The 24,692-nt window shown below is 37.5% G+C and overlaps 1 protein-coding gene and 1 pseudogene across 6 annotated transcripts in view; one reads left to right on the forward strand and one right to left on the reverse strand.

Moving 5' to 3' along the window:
* Positions 1–2,260: 2,260 nt before the first annotated feature.
* Positions 2,261–24,692, reverse strand: part of Vcan (versican) — an 87,719-nt gene continuing 65,287 nt past the window's right edge. For 4 of the 6 annotated variants that reach the window (NM_001134475.1, NM_019389.2, NM_001134474.1 and 1 more), the window contains 3 exons: positions 8,869–9,013; positions 4,455–4,637; positions 2,262–4,310 (listed from right to left, as the gene is read on the reverse strand). In NM_001134475.1, coding sequence (NP_001127947.1) covers positions 4,183–4,310; positions 4,455–4,637; positions 8,869–9,013 — 456 coding nt within the window. In that variant the 3' untranslated portion in view covers positions 2,262–4,182. Of the gene's footprint in view, positions 4,311–4,454; positions 4,638–6,027; positions 6,062–8,868; positions 9,014–24,692 lie in introns of those variants that run through there. The other 2 variants (XM_011244471.3, XM_011244470.2) reach the window with 2 other exon arrangements.
* Gm16318 (predicted gene 16318) lies at positions 9,621–10,525 on the forward strand (annotated as a pseudogene).

The raw sequence follows: 24,692 nt of genomic DNA on the forward strand, positions 1-24,692 counted from the left end.
ATTATCCAGGTTTGTTTAGCAAATATGACTTGCAGCAGAGAGGTAAGATTGGTCCCTAAATTTCATTGCTTACACCACACTGTGAGTCCATTGCTTCAAAAACAATTTCTCTGCCCTTCTAATGTTAGACTGAATTAAAAAGAAACACATTAAAAATAGATATTACCACGTCCTGTGCTGTTTGACAACACTGTTTGCCTTTCTCGGGAACGTTTTTCTTTCATAGACTTTTCTCCTGGGAAATGCTTCTGCATAGCACATGCACTAAGTCAACTCTGAATCTTTTACAGTTCATTTTCTTTTGATGTGTTCATTCAAAAACAACTGAGCAAGAGCAAGTGAGCTGGCTTAGAAGGTAAGCATACCTGCCACCTAGCTTGGTGACTAAAGTTTTATCACCAGGTCCCACATGCTAGGAGAGAATCAACTTCCTCAAGCCATCGTGTGACTTCCATGACACACACATGCCCCACAAAACCACAAACAAAATAGACTAGAATTCAAGTGAAAACTAACTTCCTAAATTTATTCTACACATTTTATAATTTCATGGCAGATTCTGGTCCATTTCTTACTTTTTGTGCTCTATGTAAATTCACATTACGACACAGCCTCCCTTCTACAGCTTATGACACTTCTTTTCCATTTCTGCTACCCTAGAATTACACCTCCCTGTGGAATTCTGTAATCCTATGGTCAGGGTGACACTCAACCTTCAAAACTATAGAGAACTATCTAATGTTGACTTAGAATAGTACAAATCTCACAGTTTCACAGCATCACCAATTCTAAGCTCAGTGCCTCGTTCAACCAATAAATAAGCTGTTATAAACATACAAAACAATAATTTCTACTTAAAGTTGTGTGAAAGAAATGGCAGACCTTATAGTAAGGCATCAAACTCAGAAAGAAAAGTAGTCTTTGTTTCTCTTCATTTGGTTTGTTTTATTTATATTATTTTCAGGCAGGGTCTCACTCTGCAACAAAAGCTCACCTCCAACTCCTGCCTACTCTCCTGTCTAGAATTCCTGAATTCTGGGATTGCCATCATGCCTGGTTTGAGAATCTTTTCTATACTATACAAATCCAATTTTATGTTAGTTTTCATATTTCAGAAGAAAGAGACCTTAAAATAATTTGACTCACTTGTGCCCTATCCTATTTTCTAGAAATCTATATTATTATTATCCATATTATCAAAAAGGTATTTTTAGTAATACTGGCCCATTGGGCTCTATCCAGTATTAAAAACTTTTATTTGGGCACATATGTCAAACATATTTTCTTCTGAATCTTCAGAAACTATGATCATACCTGAAATACAGTAAGTGCTTAGCAAAGACTGGAGGAACAAGAATTGTAAGAATCATTATGGATATCTAAATTCATGATAACTTTCGGGTCTAACATCTGATAATTAGATATCACCATTTAGCCCTAAATTAAGGAAGATAGCAACCAGGAACATGCATTTTAAGTTTCTTCTGACTATATCACACAGGTTCTGTAGATTATCTGTTTTCACTACACACTATGTAACTGTGGACAAAGAACTTCATCTCACAATGGCGAGCTCTCCTTCCAAAAGCAATAATGGTCATAATAGTCTTCTTGAGAGATGATCCTTTGTGAACACTTGAAAGTGTGATCCTTTTTGGTCCACAGGAAAGCATTCACCTTTATAAGCTATCACTGTCTTATCACAGCTCTTCCATATGGGAGATCCATGCACAGTGGAGAGATAAACACACCACTAGACTGACTAGCTCTGTTGCCATAGGGGAATAGAGCCATTGCTTTACTAACCATACAAATTTTTTTCATTTTTATTAGATATTTCGTTTATTTACATTTCAAATTTTATCCCCTTTCCTTATTTCCCCTCCAAATTCCCCTTATCCCATTCCTCCTCCCCCTGCTCACTAACCCAGTTATTCCTGCTTCCTTGTCCTGGCATTCCCCTACACTGGGGCATGGAGCCTTCACAAGGCCAAGGGCCTCTCCTCTCATTAATGTCCTATAGGACCATTCTCTGCTGCATATGCGGCTGAAGCCTTGAGTCCCTCCATGTGTACTCTTTGGTTGGTGGTTTAGTCCCTGGGAGCTCTGGGTGTAATGGTTGGTTCACATTGTTGTTCCTCCCTACTAACCATAAAATTAATTCATCCAGGCAAGGAGCTTGTTCCCTGAGATGAAACCAGAACATAAAATATTTGGTGGGTATTAGGGCCTAAAGGTGGAAATAAACAGACAAGTCACAATGTAGTAAAAGAAGAATTTTTAGGTTTCTTTGGTGAAACAAAAGCAGATATAAAAAGTTACAAAGATTTTAGATTTTCATTCACAAAAAAAGCCATTCACATTTTACACTATACATGTTATAATATAAATACAGGGAAGTATTATGTGCATTGTAATGAAAAAGAAAAAAAGCCCTAGTAAGTCAACACAGTGATTTTCTGTGCTCTAGTACACATTAGGATGAATTACATTTACTGCTGAGACCCAGGACCATGTCTAAGACACTATGTATGCTTGTGAGCACAGTCATTCCCTCTAAGCTAAAGTAGCATTCATGGGAAACAGTCAACATAGGACCAACTCCAGTCTGCTCTTCCTCTACTCTTCTTTGCTGAATATATATTTTGACCTGATGTATAAAACATAAAGTCTGACCATACTTATGGGACACCGCACGATGCTTCAATGCTTGCTTTCATTGTGTCATTTCAAAGCTGGTTTCTGTTCAGGTTTTATTTGCCTTTTCTGTTAGTTGTAAATGAAGGGAATGGATGAGCCTTAAATGCCTTCTTTCTGAGAGCAGTTTTAACTTTGAGCCTTAAATTATCTAGATAATGATTCCCATGTCATCTTCAGCAACCACTATTCAAATGCAAGGGGTGAAGGGTGAAGTGAAAACGTCAGCACATACACTCCATCTAACAGTAAGCAATGGCCACACTATTCTACATTTTCACACTTGCTTGGGATGGGCAAATACCACTTATGGATAGCTAAACACATTTCCATTCTCCGTAATAAACACTTAGAAGGAAGTACCTATATTATAAGGTTTTAAACTGTGAAGAAAATATAAAAGGTAACACTGAGAAATTACTAGCATACTACATTGATTTCAGGTCTTGGGGAAAATAACATCCAATAAATTAAATCCGTATGGCTTACTTCATTTATTTACGTGTGCTCCGCAGTTGCAGCATTCATACATGAACATTCAAATTTTTTATAAAGAATTAAAATGGTTATATGTACAAAATGTTTTTTTTTTTTGCACGAGTGTTGTTGTTTTAAGAAAACCCCCTCCCCCACCCTCCTCAACCCTTGATCTATATCCATTCCAAATATCTTGATCTGTTACCTTACCAGGGTTAGTGTTAAGAAAGCCATTGTAAATGAAACCTGGTTGAGTTAATAGTTAGCAATTTGACCCCTAAAAAAATGTTCCAGGTCATAGAAAAGTCCTCCATTCAGGCGCTTCGTGTAAGTGAAGAAAAGGGAACATGACAAAGCGGAGTTACACCCTGGAGCTCCGAGCGAGAGTTTCATCAGCCAGGAATCAGCCAGGCATCAGTGTGGCTCCCGCGGCTGACACACGTGCAGAGACCTGCAAGATGCTGTTTGCTGGCTGTCCAGAAAAGCCGTCCTCAAACTTGCTGACAGTCAAAGGGTAGACAAAACCATTTCCAGCCTAAGCAAGCTATAGCAAAGCAGCCAAACCAACGATTAAAGACCTTGAAAGCTGCATAATCATCATTAAATATGCCTGAACTGAGTGTGATGTTTTATTTTATATACAGGATTAAAATCAACATTAAATCATCTTATTTACATGGCCATCGGTGCTGAAATTGCGTTTTTTTAAAATAGTACAGTAGGCTGGTGTACAGGAAACAGTCTGCACTGGAGGCATTGAGAGAACTAAAGAAATTAGATAGGCTGAAAATGGTTATCTTCTTCGTTCATTTTCTTTCATTTTATTCGCTTTTTCAAAATTCCATGTTTCATTGAAAATATTTTAAGAGTACAGCCACCCCAAATGACCAGACGGCAGTCCCATAATCCAAACCAACTTCTAATTCTTCTTGAGGTGATAGGAAAGGCACGGAAAGGCAGGACTTTGGCTGAAATGATGAGTGAAGCACATGTTCGCCATTTTAAGGATCAGCGCCTGGTTTCCTGCCGCCTCCGGCTCCAGCGATGCTCATGTTTTGATGTATTTATAGAATTGTCCTTTGCGGATGAGGAATTTTTTAAGTATTTCTTAGAATAAGTCCTTTGGTATGCAGATGCTACATGGAAGAAAACAAAGAAAGAAGAAAACACAACAGTATTACTTGCTCCATACCCTAAACTACGGATACCACAGCGGTAAAATGTAGGTGTCTAGTATCTGTTAAAGCAACGCTGTCCGTTCTTTCTAAAGGACCACTTACGGTTCATGCAGGTTATTTTAGGCATTGCCCATCTCCCGTTTCCTAGGCACCGGATAGTTGGAAGGTGTCGCTGAATGAAACCATCTTTGCAGTGATATCTAATCAAGGAGTTGATTTCATAGCGTGGTTTCATCTTTCCAAAGGTCTTGGCATTTTCTACAACAGGGGGTTGGCCGCAAGCAACTAAGAAAAAGCAAATTGCGTTATTTTCAAGAAATCTAAGCATTTCAACTAGTGCAAGCATCAGAATTAATCTTGCTCTATTTCTTTACTGTAACACCTCAGAGCCTCAATCATATACCTTTGTAAAAGGCATTGATATCGAACTTTAGAATGAAAATAATTTTAAATGTTTAGATTGAGGCTCTGGATGTACATTTTTATCTCAGATCATGTCATTTTGAGTTGTATTTGTATTAAAATGAAATATCACTAAATGGCCATCTACAAAGTCACTTTTAAAAAATATCTCCAGAGTAAAAAGCACCTAACATCAGTGAGCAGCCTATTAATATTCTCGTCCTTATTATCTCTCATCTTTTATTAACCATCTTGAGTTGGAGCAATGATGTATTTCCAATAGTAAACTCTCACTATCACTTCCCAGAAAAAAAAAAAAAGCCACAAAAAAAAAAAAAAAAAACAAAGCAAAAGCAGAATAATCTTTAACACCATTGACTTGAAATATAGACATACACTTCGAGGTATAAATAAAATGTTACCTGGTCCTACATATTCTATACTAAAACAGAGAAGAGTGGACAATGTTCTTGCCTCAGGACTGTCTGTCTATCTTTCTGCCTGTCAGTTGTTTGAGATAGAGTGTCATATAGCCCAGGCTGGTTTTGAATTCACTGTGCAGTAAAAGATAACAATGAATCCCTGGTCATTCTTCCTCTACTTCCCACACATCGATATCACAATCACATGCTATATGCCTGGTCTGTGTAGCTACGGGGACTGACTGACCTAGGCTTCCTGCACACCAGAAATTGGGAATGCCTATGGAGTTTATACTTCAAAATCTTAATATGTTACACTTTAAATGATTACATTTGTTTAATCTATATTAGATTTGTTTAATCTATATTAGATTTGTTTAATCTTGTTAATATTGTTTTTGAATGACAAATTCGGGTTTAATTTTGATTTACTTCTGCTTTATTCAACCTACACACTGCATTTATCATAATATTAAAAGCTATACTACGACTCTGATACTTACAAGCATAAGGTAGAGGGAGGCTATGGTGATAGCGAAGATTAAAATAATCAACTAGATAATTGATTGTATGTGGTTCTGTATTGTACTGATAAATCAGAAGCTGAATTTATTTTTCATCAGTTTTAAAAATAATTGACTGATTTCCTCAAAACTATTTATATGTAAAGATTATTTTTGCAAAGCTAAAATAATTCAGTTCAATATGGTAGTGGCAAGGCTAAGAAGCTAGGATGGAATTAGTCCAAACACATAAGCTTATATTTGAGAACATAGCAGAGGAGTAGAGGAGGCAGTCTTAGAACATGAACAATTGCATACTCATATGACAAAATATATTTGCTTCCCTACCTCACAGAACACATGGAAAGCCAGTTCTAGGTAGCTTAAACACACAAACACAAATGGCAAAGTTATAAAACATTCAGCAAACAATACCAAATATCTTTATGATTTACGATTCATAAAGACTTACTTTTAAAGCACAAAAAAGCTGAAATAACAAAGTAACATTAATAAATATGAATTATCTTCACCAAAACACATAATATGAGAGTAAAAAAAACACTACAAACTAGGAGAATATATTTATAAACTATATAACTGTCAAGGGATTAGAAATGAGGATGTAATAAGAACCCTACAAATCATAATAGGAGAGAGGAATCAATTACTAAAGTTAAAGAAAAGTCACGAATAAAAAAATGTACTAAAGAAGATCTACAAATAACAAATAAATACATGAAAATATAGTCAACAAATAACCAAGAAAGTGTGAGTTAAATAAAAAAGGATAATATTTCATACCCACCAACCTGGCCCATATCTCAAGTCCAATAATATCAAATGTTGGAGAAGTGAAGTGTCAGGGCCTCTCACACCTGGCTGTTGGGAGTGGAAGTTACTACAAGTTTGGGATGTAATTTGGCATTTGCTAGTAAATATGTTAAGATACATATAAATGTTTCAGCTTCTTCACTCCTGGAAGTATGTCCTACCAAAACTCATGGAAGTCTACCAAAAGCAAGTTTAGGAATATTCATAGAAACATTATTTAGAAGAGTAAAAACACTGACTGCAGTCTACATATTCACTGGCAAGGAAACTAATCAATAAAATGTAGTCGTGCTCATGAACGACTTACACAGCAGTAAAAGCAGAGAATGTACAGCTACATACATTCATATTGATAAATCTCAACAACTAGGCAGAGTAGAAAAAAAGCAAGGTACATATTACATATATAATATGATTTACGTAAGCTTCAAAAAATTGGAAACAAATACTGTATTGTTTTAGGATAATGTTACAGGAAAAAGCAAAGAATCCAAGTCATTATCTCAGGTAGGAATTTTGACTAGGAAACACCAACAAGATGGTCGAGAGATGTGAAGGAAGGTGTTCTCTTAGAAATGCTGCTTTTCAAAATATTAAGCATTTTACCTGCAAATAATTAGAAGAACTACTTGAGCCTGTAGGCTTATGAGTGTATAAAGTACCTTAGAGACCATTTTAAAAGCCTGTCAACATTGACATTATAAAACTTTTCTAGAGCCATGAGAGAAAAATCCATTCTTTAATGAAGTACTGTTAGCATCCTTCAAAAATCATTCCACAAAACAAAACAAAACAAAAACTCATTCCACATTGGGAAATTTAACACATGTTACACAAAACTTTCTTAGCTTTAAAACTGAAGTTCTCAACCATTTTTCTTTCTCTCTAAACTGTACCTGCCCCTACAGACTATGTTCATGAGTAGAGTCTTCTGATTGGCACAGTGAGGAGGGAATATGGAGGCAAGAGTACAGCTGGTATTCATCACACAGAGGGCCTGAAGTATTCTTGACAAACTGTACTGTCTATCACAGCAAAGATATATGCCCTGCTCAAAGTGTCAACGTTGTTGCTGTAGTGAAACTGCTATAGGACAAACAAGCTTAGAAAACACAACAATGAAAAGCATGATGCTGGAACCACTCAGAGGTCACAGAAGGCAAACACAACATTTGATAAAGACAAACAGTTTATTAAAGACTTGTTATCCAGGAAAAGGGAAAACAGCAAACACTCAGATTGCCATTTTTACCAGTTCCCTGCAGAAGAGCTGAAGAGATGCACAAGCAGAAAGCTTCTTATGGAGATAAGGCATTGAGGATAAATGCTACCCTGGATGAGAGATCTTAATATTCTCTCTCCCCACACGATTTGTTGTAGATGTTAAGTCTTCCCTATAATTTTTATCACACACACACTCTGCACATGTTCTATTATGTTTTAATTCAAAGACAGTTCAAATGTATTTTATAATTTGCATTCTTTCTTGAGGTAGGTCTTGGTTGCCCTAGGAATGAGATATCCATGCTTTAAAATCATTATCACTAGTAGTATTCTCTTATGGGATGTCCATTGCTTTAGAAAAATGATTATACAGCTATACTCCATATTAGTCATTGGCAAACATAACATAAACTTCAAACTCAACTTTCTTGGTATTAGTTTGTTTTTGGTTTTGTTTTTTTTTTTTCCCTGCTTAACATTAACCAATCAATTCTCATTCTGAAACTTACTTTACCAATGGCCTTGTTTATCAAATGTTGAAGGCACTCAATTACAGGCATAGGGATGACAGTTTTGTCCCATGGACTACTATTTAGAAAATAAACCTCTTAGGGAATGCTTACAAATGTTCAAATGTGGACAAATTTTAAGCAATTAGTAAAAACAGTAAATACTTGGGATGAAAACTGTAGTGAATAGGAGCCTGTAACCCCCTCTAGAGCAGTTTCTCAGCTCTATAGTCTCAGTCAACTGAAGCACTTGAACAGGAGCCAGGGTTCCAGATCTTCCTACAAAAACAATACTGCCCACTGCATGATACTTGCAACAGTTTTGCTGTATCCTCTTCACCAGGATAAAAAATGTCTACAGGTCTTTGGCCAGCAATTTCTTAAAGTTGATATGGACAGTTTGCCTGTATAAATGCCACCTTTTTACCTTAAAAACCTGAAATCTAAAGTAAGGATAATACTGAAAACAAACTCTTTCATTCTATTGGGACAGCAAAACAGCCTTAGGCAACAAGAAAGGACAGAGCAGGTCTAATTTGCACCTCTGAAGGTGAAACCTTGGCTTCCTGACTCAGCTACCTATTGATATGCAGATTTAGTGCCAAGCAGCAACCCTCCTTACCTGTTCCCTTCTTGCAAGTGTAGGTGAGGTGGTAATTGCAGGGGACGTCATTCCACTGACCATTTTCATGCCAAATGATCACAACGCAGTCTTCTCCTGCAGAAAAGAAACTGTCTGGCTGGTTGGGTCTCCAGTTCTCATATTGCTGTACAAATGGAGACAGAAGAAAAATAAATACTCAAGAGTCTGAACCCCAGTGGCTATCTGATTGGAATGGACTCAGCAATTTCTATTCACAGAACTGAACTTATTTTCATGGTAAATACTTTCAAACTCTTTGTGGAAAATATATGTATCTCAACGGCTCTGTTTAACAAATAGCTATACTTTGTCAGTGAAATGTCCTTGAGAAATGTCTAGGTGTAGTTAACCTAGCTTTCTAAATACTCAATTTGTGCCCAATTGAACAAAGTACATCATTATCTTACTGTTGATTGTTATAACAGCAGAAATGAAACACAAAAGTTTCAGTGTCTTTTTAATTGATTATGATTTTTTTTCTAGACTTACTCCTGAGCTTTACCAAGTGTAGTGTCTTAACCATGTGTACGACTAGTAAGACTAATTCATGTGTAGCAATAGGAGCAGTACTAAGAAGTCTCCTGAACCTGGTAGAAAATGCAAACTCGGATTTACAGGCGAAGTGACAGTCTCTGAGGAAACACAGATGGGTTAGTGTTTCTTGAAATTCAATTTTAAATGCATCTTTGGTTTGAAATTGAGTAAAGAATTTGTTGAAGAAATGTACTGAACCTTTACAGTACATTGAGTTCCTTAGAGACAGCGTGGGACAAGAGAGAGCCATACGGGCACTAGACAACTGTGTGCCTTGCGGAGGAACATCAACTAAGCACCGGCAAAGGAGATCCTAAGAAGCCGAGACGCAAAATGTACTCATGCATTCTTTGTGCAAATGGGCCAGGAGGAGCACAAGAAGAAGCAAGAAGTACTCAGAGAGGTGAAAAACCATGTCTGCTAAAGAAAAAAGTTAATTTGAAGACATGGCAAAGACAGAATAGGCTCGTTATGAAGGAGAAATGAAAACCCTTATCTGCCCCTGCCACCAAAGGAAAGACCAAAAAGAAGTTCAAGGACCCCAACAAATGCAAGAGGCCTCCTTTGGCCTTCTTTTTGTTTTGTTCTGAGTACCCCCCCAAAATCAAAGGCAAACATCCTGGCTTATGCATTGGTGATGTTGCAAAGAAACTAGAAAAGATGTGAAAGAACACTCCATCAGATGACAAGCAGCCCTATGAGAAGAAGGCCGCCAAGCTGAAGGAGAAGTACTAGAAGGATATTGCTGCCTACAGAGCTAAAGGAAACCCCAATGCAGTCAAATGGGGGTGGTCAAGGCTGAAAGGAGCAAGAAAAAGAGCGAAGAGGAAGATGATGATGAAGATTAAATGGATGAAGAAGAGGAGGAAGAAGGGGAAGATGAAAAAGAAGATGGGGATGAATAAGTTGGTTCTGGCAGTTTTTTCCTTGTCTAAAAAGCATTTGACCCCCCTGTACACAACTCACCCCTTTTAAAGAAAAAATTACAATGTAAGGCTGTGTACGATTTCCTTTTAAACTCTACATTGTTTTTTTTTTTGTTTTTTTTTTTTTTTTGGTACAGTTAACACACTACCGAATATGTGGGATCTCTGTCCTGGTGGTATTTTATAGGGAGACTGCAGTCATAATTCAGCCAGTAGAATTAAACTTTCTGAAAATGCTTGACAATACCTATCAAGAAACTCAAAAGTATGGATCTACAATTGTGTTCTAAATAATGTAGCCTTACAAAAGATAGGCAAGTACTCTTTATAGGGAAGTTTAGTGGAAGCCATTATATAGGAAGACCATATTTTGAATAAATTTTGGTGTGGCCAGGAAAAGAATATTATATAATCATTAAATATTTTATCTTTGAAAACTATTCAAAGAAATATAAACTAAGATATAGGCTAATACCAAACTCACACATCATTTCAGATGCCATTTGATGTGCATAAAAGACCAAACCAAAATCCAGAAAAACCGTATCGAGTTTCTATAAGTGCTCTGACACTGAGTTTTCCATACTTTATAAATTCTACAAAGTATGAACAGCTACGTTTCTAATCAGTGAAAGCAAATATTATGAAATTACCTACATTTATCAATAGTATTCACAGATTCTAGCCAAGCTGGTGGAAACAGGCCTCAGCAGATGCCACTTCACCGTCCCAACGTCCCCCAACAGCTCTGTGCTTCTAGCTGACATTACCTACTGTTCTGATGAGCACTGGGGCCATTCTCACACTGAAATTCATTAGACTTCTATGCCAGAGAAAAGCTTCTTGGGGCTTAAACAAACAAACAAAAAGATGTAATTGTCTTTGCTGAGAATTGCATCTGGCACCGAGCAATGTTTCAAAATGTGTGTTTTTGTTGTCTGGCAGCTCTGGCTCAATTGTGCAGGACCAGGTTTTTGTTCTGTGGCTTCTAAAAGAATGTCTAATGCCTACAGGGGTGTTTCACTAACACCTGCTCATATCTCAGTAGTGTCTTTCACCTTGGTTAGGGTGATTTGAATTTGTTCATCTTGTTGCCAAATTGTCTCAGGTTTGCTGTTTTAATCTTTTTTTTTTTTTTGCATATTTAACTTTTATGGCAAGTGAGTAAAAATAGATAAAACTTGACTGTAGATTCAATAATGTATTTTTCACTAACATTTAATATTAGGAGATATCCTTCCTGAAATAGATCCAGTTATAAAAATGTAAGCTCTCACTTTCCCTATTTCTAGTAACAAAGTGAGGATTATTTAAATAAACAGAGAAAAAGAAACAGCACCTCCCATGTGAATTTTTTTTCACTTGGAGTTATGAACAAGCATCTTGGCTGTTGGTGTTTACCTGTTTTGCTTTGTTGTTATTCTCTCTCTCTCTCTCTCTCTCTCTCTCTCTCTCTCTCTCTCTCTCTCTCTCTCTGTGTGTGTGTGTGTGTGTGTGTGTGTGTGTGTGTGTTTGCTTTGTGCATTTAAAGTAAGTTCTTACCACATAGTTCAGGCAAGCTTCAAACTTGCCTTGTAGTCTTGGGTGATCTCCTCCGAACTAACCCAACTCAACCTGCTCCTAGTGTTGGATTGGCAAAGCAGGAGTTATTCTAAGAAGCCAGCATGGGTTAAGAAAACTGTCTTCAAAATCTTTACCCACAATAGGTGCTGGCCAAAGTGTCTAAAGAGTTATGTCTCTGAGACGCTGCTTTCTCACTACCCTGAACTCCTGTTGCCTTGAGAGAAAATGTTCAAATTATTTTGTTCTTTCATTCTCATCTGATGGAAAAGGAAAAAAAAAATGGCATAAACTCAAAGTGTTGATGTAAAGGAATGTCAAGTCAGATGTAAATGTTTCTTCTGTTTTAAAAAAAGATAATTTGACCCAGTATGAAATTGTTTAATGCTTTATATCATATGACAAAATTACTCTAGGAGTTCCAACTAACTAACCAGCTAGCTCTCTATACCTGCAAAACAAGTTCTCACGTGACAAACATTTCAATTCAATTAAATTCAGTTACTTTTCAGTTACTGCACCCCCCCCCCGAATTCAAATATATCACCTACCAAAATAATAAAATGGTTGAAAAAACCCTGGCTGAACTCCAACAGCTAATAATAAGCATGAGTCTATTGCACAAAACTTGTCTCCACATACAGGAAAGCTGTTTCAAACCAACCCAACTATTTCTGGGAAAAAATTCAGAGCAGACTAAAGTTATTCATCTAAGTATATACCAAATTATAAATGCTTACATTTCTTGTCAAAATTGTCCTGCTGGTTATCTGCAGCCCACATGACATCCCAGCCTGGCAGCATCCTAACCCCTCAGGGAAGGACCTCCTGTTTGAAAGCAACTGAATGGGTTGCTCTCTGAATGGGTGCAGAATTAGTTTTCTTGCCCATGTCTGGAGTTCCTCCACCTGTCTCAGTCAGCATGGCAGGTGGGCTGACTGACAGGGTTGGATGGGAGGCAGAGTTAGCTTTGAGCAATTTTCAATAATGGATTACAAGGGGAATCTTGTCGTGCATAACCATATATGGAGTCTAGAGGGTCAAATACCCATTTATACCTAGTACATGATATTTCATCTTTTAAAATATGTGACACATGATCATCATCAATGATATCAAAATCTCAGCAATTAATCAGTGTCCCAGTCATGAACAATCCAACCCAAGCAATGTACTTTACTTAATTCACCTTTCCATACACAAAAACAAATAACTGCCTCTTTACAAAGGACTATTAAAACCTTTTTGTAGACTTATGTAAGACTTAGGAATAAGCAAGAAGTTTCCTCTATTCCTTAAAAGGGGAGGGGGAGTAGGTTTGGGTTCTGCTTTAAGTCCTGCTTTCATTAGAAGAAAGAATACAAGGTTATCTATCAGGCATTAACTGTTGCTGCATTGATTGGCACAAATAAAGACCAATTAACTCTGGGGAACTGTGTGAATGTCTGGGTAGCAAGGAGGACCAGACAGGTGTAAGAGAGGCTCTTAAGCATAAGCTGGTTCACCTTCTCCCAATGCACTACTTCAAAATAATATTTGTGTTTTTTGGTTTTGTTTTGTCTTGTTGTTCTTTGACTTTTTAGATTTTCAGTGTTTTTTTTTTTTTTTTTTGGTGTGTTTTTTGTCTTTGTTTTTGTTTTGGGGTTTGTTTTTGTGAGGTTGTCGTATGTATACACTAGAATTTCTGAAAGAAGTCAAAAGAAGCACAAGGAGCTCGATGTGGTGGCGCACGCCTTTAGTCCCAGCACTCGGGAGGCAGAGGCAGGCGGATTTCTGAGTTTGAGGCCAGCCTGGTCTACAAAGTGAGTTCCAGGACAGCCAGGGCTACACAGAGAAACCCTGTCTCAAAAAAAAAAAAAAAAGAAGAAGCACAAGGTAGAGTGTCTGGGAGGAGTTGGGAAGCAGGAATATGATCTACAAGTACTATCTCCATGTGTAAATTTACCAGAAAATATATAAAAATATTTCAAGTGAATTTAGGAAATGAGTGGGCATGAATATGATCAAAACATGTTGTATAAAATTCTCAAAGCGTTAATAAAGCATTTATTTTTAAAGTGGCAGTAAGTAGTCTAATATATTATCTTTAAGATAGGTGAATTTCAATCGGAATATCAGAACTCTTAGGACACAAGGTGAAGGAATTCATAGAATTTTTAAATGTTCAATATGAGGCTAGAGAGATGGGTCAGTACTTAAGACTACCTGTTGCTCTTAGAGCTGACCCAGGTTTGGTTCCCAGCACCCACTTGGTAAACAAGGAGATCAAATATCATCTTTTGTCTTCCTATTCTGAACTCTGCAGGGAGTAGGCATGCATTTGATGGATGTGAGGATGTCTTTATTCGAACAGACTTGTGTAACAGATTAATTCTGCTTAAATCTATTAGAGATGAACCACAATGGCCAGAAGAGCAGTCAAACATATTCCCCAGTGAGGTGGGAAGTCTGAGATGTCTATTATGCAGACATCCTTGAAAACCAATTGCACACTTTGTAAATGTTGGCCTCTCTTCCTGGACAGCTAACAATTGTGTTTCTGGGTATCTCACATATCACTGGCATTGTAAATCTTGAATCTGTGACTGTCAGGTCCCTTTTGTATTGTCTCTGTATCCAACCAGATATTTAGCTATAATTCTTCAGCTCAGATGTCATCATGTTTTATACTTTAAAATTCACAATACTTTGGATTTCCTGGAGTAGCTAATTGAATACTATGTTTTGGAACTATTTTGATGGTGCTAAAAACATTTAAATATCATACATACCCTATTGATAAAAGTAACTTGACACCTTTTCAGGGATAATTTTGGGAGAAATTGATTAAATTTTCAACTTTAATTTTTATTTATATTCCATAAAAAATTCAATCACAGCTCTTCGTCTTCCTTTTTGCTCCAAACACAGATAATTTAATTTACAGAAGAAAAGTTTGTATACTAAACTACAGAAATCTTCTTGGTTCACCTGCCAAGAAGAAAAGTCAAGGAAGTGACCTGTTGGCTTCTATTACAGTGTGTAAAAGTGAAGGTTCAAGAAAGAACGGGGCTAATTTTAACCTTAACTGCCAGGATTTTATGAAGCTTAAGGTACCTGTTAGTTTCCTACTGTGCTTGCAAATCATCTCATTTTGCATTTAACTATTGGGCTTACAATATTATACATTTCAAAGCTATACGAACCTAAACAACACCCCTGCAGACACTAGTGCTGTTCATATAAAAATACAAAGCATAATGTGACCACCAGGTGGTGACATAGACTGCTCAATATGGTAGTACTTTGAGTGCCAGCACAGGATATAGAATCACAATTATTAACTCCACCTGCAGAATAAAAATTAAAGTGTCATCTGTGGCATGTCCTCCTCTGTGGCATGTCCTCCACTGTGGCATGACCTCCACTGTGGCATGTGCTCCTAGTTTTGTGATTTTTTTACAAATAGATAGGCTATATTTTCTAGTTCCATCCTATTCTGCTATTGACTATTACAGCTCTCATCTGACTTTTCTACCTAAGACGAGCACTACAAAAGCTTGTTTTTTCATGTTTCTATGAATAGCATCTAATGATTTACATCAACAGTGACAGTTCATCAGACACGGTATAATCATGTCTGGTAGATCTACTCAATATCTTTAGAGTAGGACCAATAAATAATTATGCCCCAGTGCACAAAAATCAAATGCATGCTGTATGAATCTGCAAAGTTACATTCTGAAAATATCACACCTATACTACAAGCTGACTTGTGTAAACTCTTTTTTTTTTTTCCACCTGGGACCCATTAAACCACTATTGGACTCTGAGAGCCACAAAGCCCTAATATAGCCCATGTCACCAAGGCCAAGAAGACTATCTCCAGAGAATACAAGCAAGTTGCATATACAAAAATACTTTATCAAGAGCCTGTGTACCCACCTAGAACACACACACACACACACACACACACACACACACACACACACACAGGAGCATACATCCACACAAGCACACACATGGACATGCATACACACACTGATAGCAGTTAGCTTGCCACTAGGTAATCACTTGAGTCAACTGTATGTTCCAGAATACAGAACAAATCGTTATCTGAAGAAAACAAAGGCCATGGGAGCTTCTTATTACAAAACTCAAAACATCTTTCCTTCCTGGGTAGCTCTAGTACACAATAGTCATTAGTTTGTAGCCTGCAGGGGACACATTTAACTGTTCTCCTTGAGTGAGGCAAATGCCGTCCCTGCAAGGTAGATCTCAGGCTCTCCTAATCCATGCTCTCTGGTCTGGGTCCTGATTTATTTACATTTTACAGGAGGTTATGGTTTTTCTGTTATCATTAGTTGAGCCCACAACCGAAGAAGAAAAGAGCAGCTTTGTTTCAAAGGAGAAAGAGACGTTTGTTCAGGCATCACTACCCACTGGAAGCCTGCAGTTGGATTCTACCAAACTCAGTATACTGAAGGGAAGGAAAATTAACGTGGGGTCTCTGGATAGCTGTTAAAGCGGCAACGTGCCCATTATTTTCCTAGCTGGCAGAGTTCTGTGCAGGGGAGACAATCTGGCCACTCTTGAGTACAGCACTAATCTTGTGAAATGCTGTGAGCTCACTAACTGACAAAGCAATAATTATCAACAGTCTTTCCAGAGGGATGTAAGTTACTCCCACTGTGAGACAGGGGCCCCAAGCAGAGCCTCTAGGAGCAACATGCACTTAATCCACGCAAAGCACTGTGCCAGTGGGCGCCTCCACTCAAGCTTGTTTGCACAAGTCGTCAGTCATGAAATGCTAAGGAACCAAATGCCAGAGAAAGTGCCAAAAACCATTCAACTTCATTTTCTTTGCTTTTTCCATGGTTGTGCATTGCCTTAAACTAATTAGCAGTTAAATTTAAACATGTGCACATGATTCTAAAGTTTCATGAAGCAGTGCTAAGGGGCCTCCTGCATTCATTAAGTTTTCTTCACTTGCAGGGTAAACTTGTCAATTACAAGATGATTTTCCAGTGGTGGCAAACACTGTACTTCAGCAATTTAAACCCATCATTAGACATCTAAGCAACAAGAGCAAAAGGTATAGACAAGAGTTTTATGTTCTAGGACTACACAGTGACTCATAACATCCTGAATGTAAGTTCAGAAGAAACAGCTGTTGATTCCAATCAAATTAAACCACAACAGAAGTAAAATTTTTCATTAACAACGTAGTGGTCTTTAGCAGAAAGAAATCTAAAGTCTTCTATTCATGAATAATAGGCTGAGGAAAGAGCATATGTTTTTCTTGGCTTTGGGGCTAATATAACGAAGCCCGCAAAGTTTAACATAATTAAATTAATACTGACATGCAGTGTGACTTGTTCACAAAGTGAACAAAAAATGTGGCTCTTGGCTTGGAAGTAAAACCACATCACAGATGAAGCATCTACAAGTATCTCAAAGAAAGCCGTCTAAGACTTCCCAGGTTCTTAAAGACTTCAAGGTTCTGTTGTGGGAGATAATTTTTAAAATGTTGTTAAATCTAACTGACACACAAAATACATGTTGTACAATATAGTATGATATTTCAATACCAATGTGCTGAAATGATACCATTAGAGTAACTGGTCACCTCAAACATTTATCATCTCTTTGTGTGAAAACATTTAAAGTTCTTTCTACTTGATACTTTGAAAAACTTAAGTTTGGAAAAATATATATGTGAGGGTTCTCTTTTGAGTCATTTCCTGCCAAATCAGGGCCACCCCTTCGTTGAGGTTAGAAAGATACAAACAAGTGCAGCCCACGTCTCTGAATTGTTAGCACCTCCAGTTCTCTTTCATTGCCCAAGAAATGTCTTTCGTCTCTGGAAAGAATGGTAATGGTACCTCACTGCAGAAAAAAGAGTAATGGTTTATCAGTTGTGACTTACTACTAATTTTGTCTGTCCCTTTAAAATGTCTTTTCTAGGTTATGGGCTATTATTGCATTATTTTTCTTCTTTCCAAAACTATCTCTCAAACTGAATTGCTTGACAGACTGATCTGTATATTTTATGAAAAAGGACAAAGTACCTCTGAATTTGAAAGCAGACCCAGCCTGGCAGTGGTGGTGCACACCTTTAATCCCAGCACTCAGGAGGCAAAGGTAAGCAGATCTCTCTGAGTTTGAGGTTAGCCTGGTCTACAAAGTGAGTTCCAAGACAGCCAGGGATTCATAGCAAAACCCAGTCTCAAAAAAGAAAACAGTAATTTAAAGGCAAACCCACATCAATGTGGCTCTTTCTGTGTCACAACTCTAATAATAGGTTGGTGGGGAAGGGAGAAGGGTTTGGAATTTGTAGCTGCATTAGCTTGACAAGACTGAGTCACACTTACTAAAATGAGGAAGAGGATTCAGTAATCTCATAGAAAGATGTTAAATGGATTTTTCATAAAAGAGTTAATTAAAAATAATTATAATATTAATTAACCTACTCAGTCTATAACATAACTACCAAGTACAAGCTAAGAAGATTAAAATTAGGAATGTGACATGATATCCCTATGATTCAGTAAACGTATTCTAGAATTTACTAAACAGACTGAAAAACACACCTATTTGAGGAAACCTCTATATCCTCCCTACAGTTGACTGGAGAGTAAAAGAGAAATCAGTGATGACTTCCTAAACTCAAAGATGCCAATGGCCTAGGAGGGCTTCCCACATACCATGGCCAAAGCAAATCTTTCACTGGAGTGAAAGATTCTTAAAAATTGCAACAACAACAACAAAAGAACAACAACGACAAACAAACAAACAAACAAACAAAAAACTAGAATCTTTTTCTTTTAAGCTAGACTTTCTGAAACTTTCTTGAATTTTATAAGGAAGTGAATTCTCAGTTCAGCTCCTTGCTTAATTTCTGGACAACAACATTCCAAAGAGACATTTCCTTTGAAATAGTTTCGTCCAAGCCTCTGATGAGTAGATGCTACTGAGGATGGGGGTGGTGATGGGGGCAAGAGGGATGGTGGAGGGTGGAGAGGGAGGGATATATGACTAATCACTGTGAAATTAATGCATACTCTGGAAAGTCCCATTCTCTTATAAGAACATTATTCCTGGGATGTCAAATAAAAATAAACACAAATAAATATGGTAGCAGTCTTAAATCTAAGATCCAAAGCTTAAATTCTAACCCCTTGTTGGAGAAGCAGGAAGTGTATCTTAGAAGATATTCAAGTGTCTTGAGATGAAATTAGAGCAAGAGTTTAGAACATGCCTATCATCAGGGCAAATCTATGAAACTACGAATAGTAAGAGGTCATGATTTACTAAGAGATGGGACAAACCAACCTGCATCCCTCCATCTTGGGCTTGAAAACCATCTTATAATAAAGATAAACTAGATTTATTCCCATTTATGATTAAATCTCTATCTCTCAGGAATTTTGCTATGCCTTACCTGTGACCTTAACTATAAATGGTCTGTCACCTTTCAAACATGTCTGTTTCCAGAGGTTGTTATGACCAACTTGTTATGCTTATGGTTTCTTCTGTAACCCCATCTTTTTTGCTGGCCAAATGCCCCATTTAGTAACCCCCTACTCCTGAGCTATAAAACCTTTTATCTTCCCTATGTCCAATGCTGATCTGTTGAACCCTGCCTTAGGGAGAGGCACTCCATGCCATGCAAATGAATAAATGAGTGTTTTAATTAATTTGACCATGATTTGTTGTCAATGGTCTTTCTCCTCAAATCTGTAGTGTTAAAATATCATATCTTAAAGTATAGCAAATGAAGGTGGTGAGCTTTGCAGTGTTAATAATAGAATTTTATATAGAAATCAGGGAGCTGAATGAATAATCTTAAGAAAGGAGTATCAGTCCTAAGTGGGATGATCCATCAAATGTGTTCCCTAAGGTCCCAAGGCATACCACAGGGGAGAAGAAGAGTATACAGGCCAGAGGGGGTGGAGAATGCCAAGAAAACAAGGCCTTCTAAATAAACATGATCAGGATACATAGGAACTCTCAGAGACTGAGGCAGTATACAGAGGGTCTGCACAGGTCTACACCAAAGAGGGTCCTAGATCTTAAAGGGGAAGTGGGCATATGCCCATCCCTAATGCAGAAGCTATGTCCAATTAAAAACCACTTCTAATTGAAAATTAAGTTTTTGTCAAGGGAAACAAACCATTCTTAAGTGGGGCTGCATGCCCAACATTAGACAGCAGAAAATAAACTCAACTACATCTTTGGAGATATGTCTTCTCATAATGTCATGTCTGGGGTCTGCTCATCCCCCCCACCCACCACCCTCTCCAAGTTGTTAAGATTTTGTCTATTTATTATTTTATTTTATTTGTGTTTTCTTTTTCTTCTCTATTTTACTCCAAGGTCCTTTGTGTATACATTATAGCTTCAAGTTTAGTGTTTTTATGAGATTCCTGAATATAAGAATGAATTGGTCTCTGTTTCTTTTGCCTTCTCTTGGGCTATTTTCCTTCTACTTGTTCATTTTGCCCTACCCTAATATGTTACTTTTTATTTTATTATATTTTACTTTATTATTATTACCCCATAGTTACCTATTTGTTTTCTATTGAGAGACAGAAAGAGGCTGCCTCTGGATGAGACAGGAGATATGGGAAACTGGGAGTAGTGGAGAGAGATGATGGCCTGTCAATGACACCAGGAAACCCATCTCAGGGGAAACACTTGAGACCAGTCATTCATTTAACAATTGGTCAATGAAATACAAAAGCAAAACAAAAAAAAAAACCTCCAGGTCAGCTAGCAGTCTAACTGCCTGATAAGGAAAGTTTGTTGCAGTTCTTGGGCTTCAATGTATGTTTAACTTGAAGGGTTTAACTTAAGGGCTTTGCATGTAAGTAAGTTGACAAGGAGAGGAATTCCCAGCCCATGTCATTTGCCAGTTTTTAATAAAGTACATGGTGTGCTGGGCTGTCAGAGATGATGATAGGGACGAACTGACTAGGAAAATGCCAAGAAACAAAGTGAAAACTGAAATGTGCTAAGAAAAATAACAACGGAAACATGAATTACAAGAGAAGCTTGGATACTATTGTATTCAGAAATATATTTTGTCAAAGTCATTGGGCAAACACCCCGAATAAATAATGAAAAGATTTTTCAACATAAACAAGAATTTGGCCTTTTATCAATATTGCAAAATCTTATTACAGGGGCCAGTAAAATGTAAGGATTAATCAAAATCTGAGTAATACAGGCAATTCTGATGACTTAGCCAGACAGCATCACTAATTTAGCACAAACACATGAATTGAATTAGTCTAGCTATGAAGTAAGATGTTGAATATTATATGATTGTACTTTGAGCTTATTAGACACAAAGTTTACTTCAATAAATGAAATAATTGACACAGATCTAATTAAACTTTATATCCTGGATTATACTAATTATTCCTGGATACTGAATAGCAAAAGATAGTATTAGATAAATAGCAAATGCTGTGCTTCTTTTGATACCACTCTTACCTCCCAAGACACATCACTCTGACAACTGTCAAACATGTGTGAGAGAATGGAAGTGGAGAGGAAGCACCCTAATGCAGAAACAAAGTCCTTGAAACTACCATGGGTGATTCACTTTCCCCAAGTGTAAGCAGATACTGTTTTCCCAAAAGAAGACTTGACCATTATATGGGACATGGTCAAAGGCAGAAAACCTTGGAATAAACAGTGAAACAAAGGGGAGCTTTGAGCCAATAGCCTGCACACATATGGAACTTGTTAAGGAGAGCTAGGAGCATGTTTAGGAGACACCTAGGCTGTCTCAGAAAGAAACAGAGGAAAGAAACAGAGGACAGAGGAAAGGGCGGATCCAAAAGGAGAAAAGTGGGCCAGAGATCAGTCAAAAGTAGGCAGACTGGTGGGCAGCTGTGTTCTTCTGTTCCCAAATGTTCAAAGTCGGGGGACACTCCTTAGCATGTTTTTATTTACTTGACACAAAGACTGGATTAAGAGGAAACCAAGGGTGCATCAGTTTGTCCTGGATGTACTTTTATCATTTCTTTGATAAACCTTACTTGCTTACATGGTTCGTTTGCTGCCTTCTTCAAAACAAAGCCTCTTAGGCAAGGCTTAGCCCTAAGACTTTAATGATATGTGTGAATTGTTAAGACACAGGCTCCATTGATGCTTCATGGTTATTATGTTACGTTACTCTGTTTTCCCTTCAAAATATCCCAATCAGATATTTCTCTTTTGAAAAAGTGCAATGCTCAACAATTTACTGTTTTGAGACCATATTAAATGTAGAAATAATATTTAGATTAATTTAACAAGATCTTTCTGCCTACATGAAATATTTATGGGCACAGATCAGGCAGAAAAATCATTAAAGGGAGAAGATAGGAAGACAGTTGAAAAATTTTATCTTCTGGGCATGGCACAGCCATTGCAAATATGGTATCATAGCAGCTGTGGCTGCCTACACTGGGCCTTCTCAAGTCTGGGTCTGTTGACAGTCATGTGTGCATCCAGGAGGGTCTCTCTCTCTCTAGAGCCCTATCTCCCTCTCCTGAAAGTTGGCTACTGCTAGGTTCAGGGAAGATACAATCATTGTCTCCAGTTGTGTACCCAGTGGAGAGCACACGAGACTTCAATGCATAGTTCTTAATTCAAGGTCACACAGGCCACTCTTGTTAAACTCATTGTGTCACAAAACAAGATAAAAAGACGTGAACGTGGGAAAGGGATCTATAGAGAAAAGGAAAGATGACAGGGGGAGAAAAGATGAAAGAGGGAGAAAAGAAAGGATATCAGAATGAGTAATACAAATGCACTATAGAAGTACATACGAATGAAATTGTCAAGGGACATTCAATAAATAAAAAGGTAACAGACATGAACAAAAGGGAGCTGATTCACTTTCTTGAGCAGTAGTAGAATAATGATATCTCAAGCTAACCTGAGAAGTTACATTTTCTTAGATGTTTTTAATACTTTATATACTTGCCAGAGAGAGGCCAATCTGGCCTTTTAAAGCTGATTTACATGGTTAAGAAATATAGGCTTTATTCAAGATGTGACAGGAAATAAAAATAAGGGGGAGGGGGAGGGGTAGTGGCTCAGATCTACAGTACACATGTAGTGGCGATGCAACGTTACAGACTGAGTCTTGAGCATTCTTGTTTCTCTTCTAAAGACAGCAGCCTACAAGGATCTGCACTTCTCTATGAGGTTTTGATAAGGGAAAAAAAATGTAATCGTTAGACTTAACTAGAGACTATCATGGGACTCAGTTTATTGCATCAGAATCCAATAAGGGAAAGCGTTAAAGCTCAATGCCTATTTTAACTAATACTGTTATAATTTACTTCTGAAATGTTTCCCTCCAGCCGATCACTTGAATGCTTGCTAGCCAGAAGGACTATTACCTGGGTGGAGTTGGTAAACCTTTAGAAAGTAGGACCTAGCTGGCAGAGTGAGTGGTTATAATGGGACTTTGAAGGTTATTGCCTGGTCCCTGCACCAGCTGCCTTCTGCTTCCTGAGCTGCAGTGATGTAAGAATTCACCACACTCCTGCCATTATCAACTATTCTTCCATGCCCTCCCAGCTACAGTGGGCTAAAACTCTCTGAAACCAGGGAGCAACATAAATCTTGCCTCCCTGAAAATTTTTTCTGTCATGTAGAAAAAAAAAATTCTTGCTGAAAACCTACTTATGAGCTTCAGTGACAAGTAGTGCCAATTTTATATACATACTGATATTTTATATGCATACTGATAACAGAGCAGGGACTAGCAGAGCTTTATTGAGAGCTACTCAATAAAAATCCTAACAAATTATGCTGTTATTTACATCAAAGAAAGATGGGCCAGAAATTTTGGCTCAGATAGCACAGTCCTGAGCTCAGGTAATGGTCTTGTATCAACAGTTTTCTGACTCTGAACAAAGAAGTCAACCTAACAGGTAAACTCAGTGGACACCTATACCCAGGTGTACAACAAGCCCTCAGAGTTCAGAGAAGAATCTTGGACAGAACAGAGCTTCCAAATGCAAAGAGTAGTTCCTGGCTGATTCCAGAATTACCCTGTCCTTGTGCCAAACACAAATCCAGATGACTCATAGGCAGTAAGTAAAATTTTAAGCACATAATTAATTCACATACTAGAGCTTAAATTTAAATTTTAAGAATTCTTAATGGCTTTCCCCCTTTATCAATTTAGAACTTAATTTACATTTATTGGCCAGCTGAATGGATCTCAGTGTTGATGCCATTTCAGAAACACCTGGGGATTGACCAAGAACTGCAGCTGCTGGGCGTTTAGCTAGAATACACCTGGTCTGAGCCTTGGTCAAGGTGTTTAATTACTCTCCCCAAGTGGCAGTTAAGAGCAGGGTCACTGAACATGGCGAGTGTGGCAGATCACAACATGGCTAGTACTAAACCACTAGGTTCTCTTGTGTTTACTGCCCATCACTCAAAACAGCTTTACCCATTGAGATTTAAGGACTTAGTGTACTACATAGTGAGTGGCAGGGCAACCTGACTTATGCAGTAAACCCTTCCTAAAAACAAAACAAAGAACACAAGGAAAAGCAAACAAAATACAAACAAAACAAAAACTACAGAAGTTTAAGCAGACTTAATGTAGCCAGTATTTCTAAGCTGTATTTCTTATGTTAAGAAATGGAAATAAGTAATAAATAAATAAAGATTATTCAGCAGGGTTAAAATGGAATAAAATTTATAAGATTGTAAATTCCTTACTTTAAAGTCGAACTTTTTTTTTTTTCTAATTAAAAATGAGCCGTGCTTTATAGTAGAATT

The sequence above is a fragment of the Mus musculus genome, chromosome 13 (assembly GCF_000001635.26).
Source record: "Mus musculus strain C57BL/6J chromosome 13, GRCm38.p6 C57BL/6J".
Classification (NCBI taxonomy): domain Eukaryota; kingdom Metazoa; phylum Chordata; class Mammalia; order Rodentia; family Muridae; genus Mus; species Mus musculus.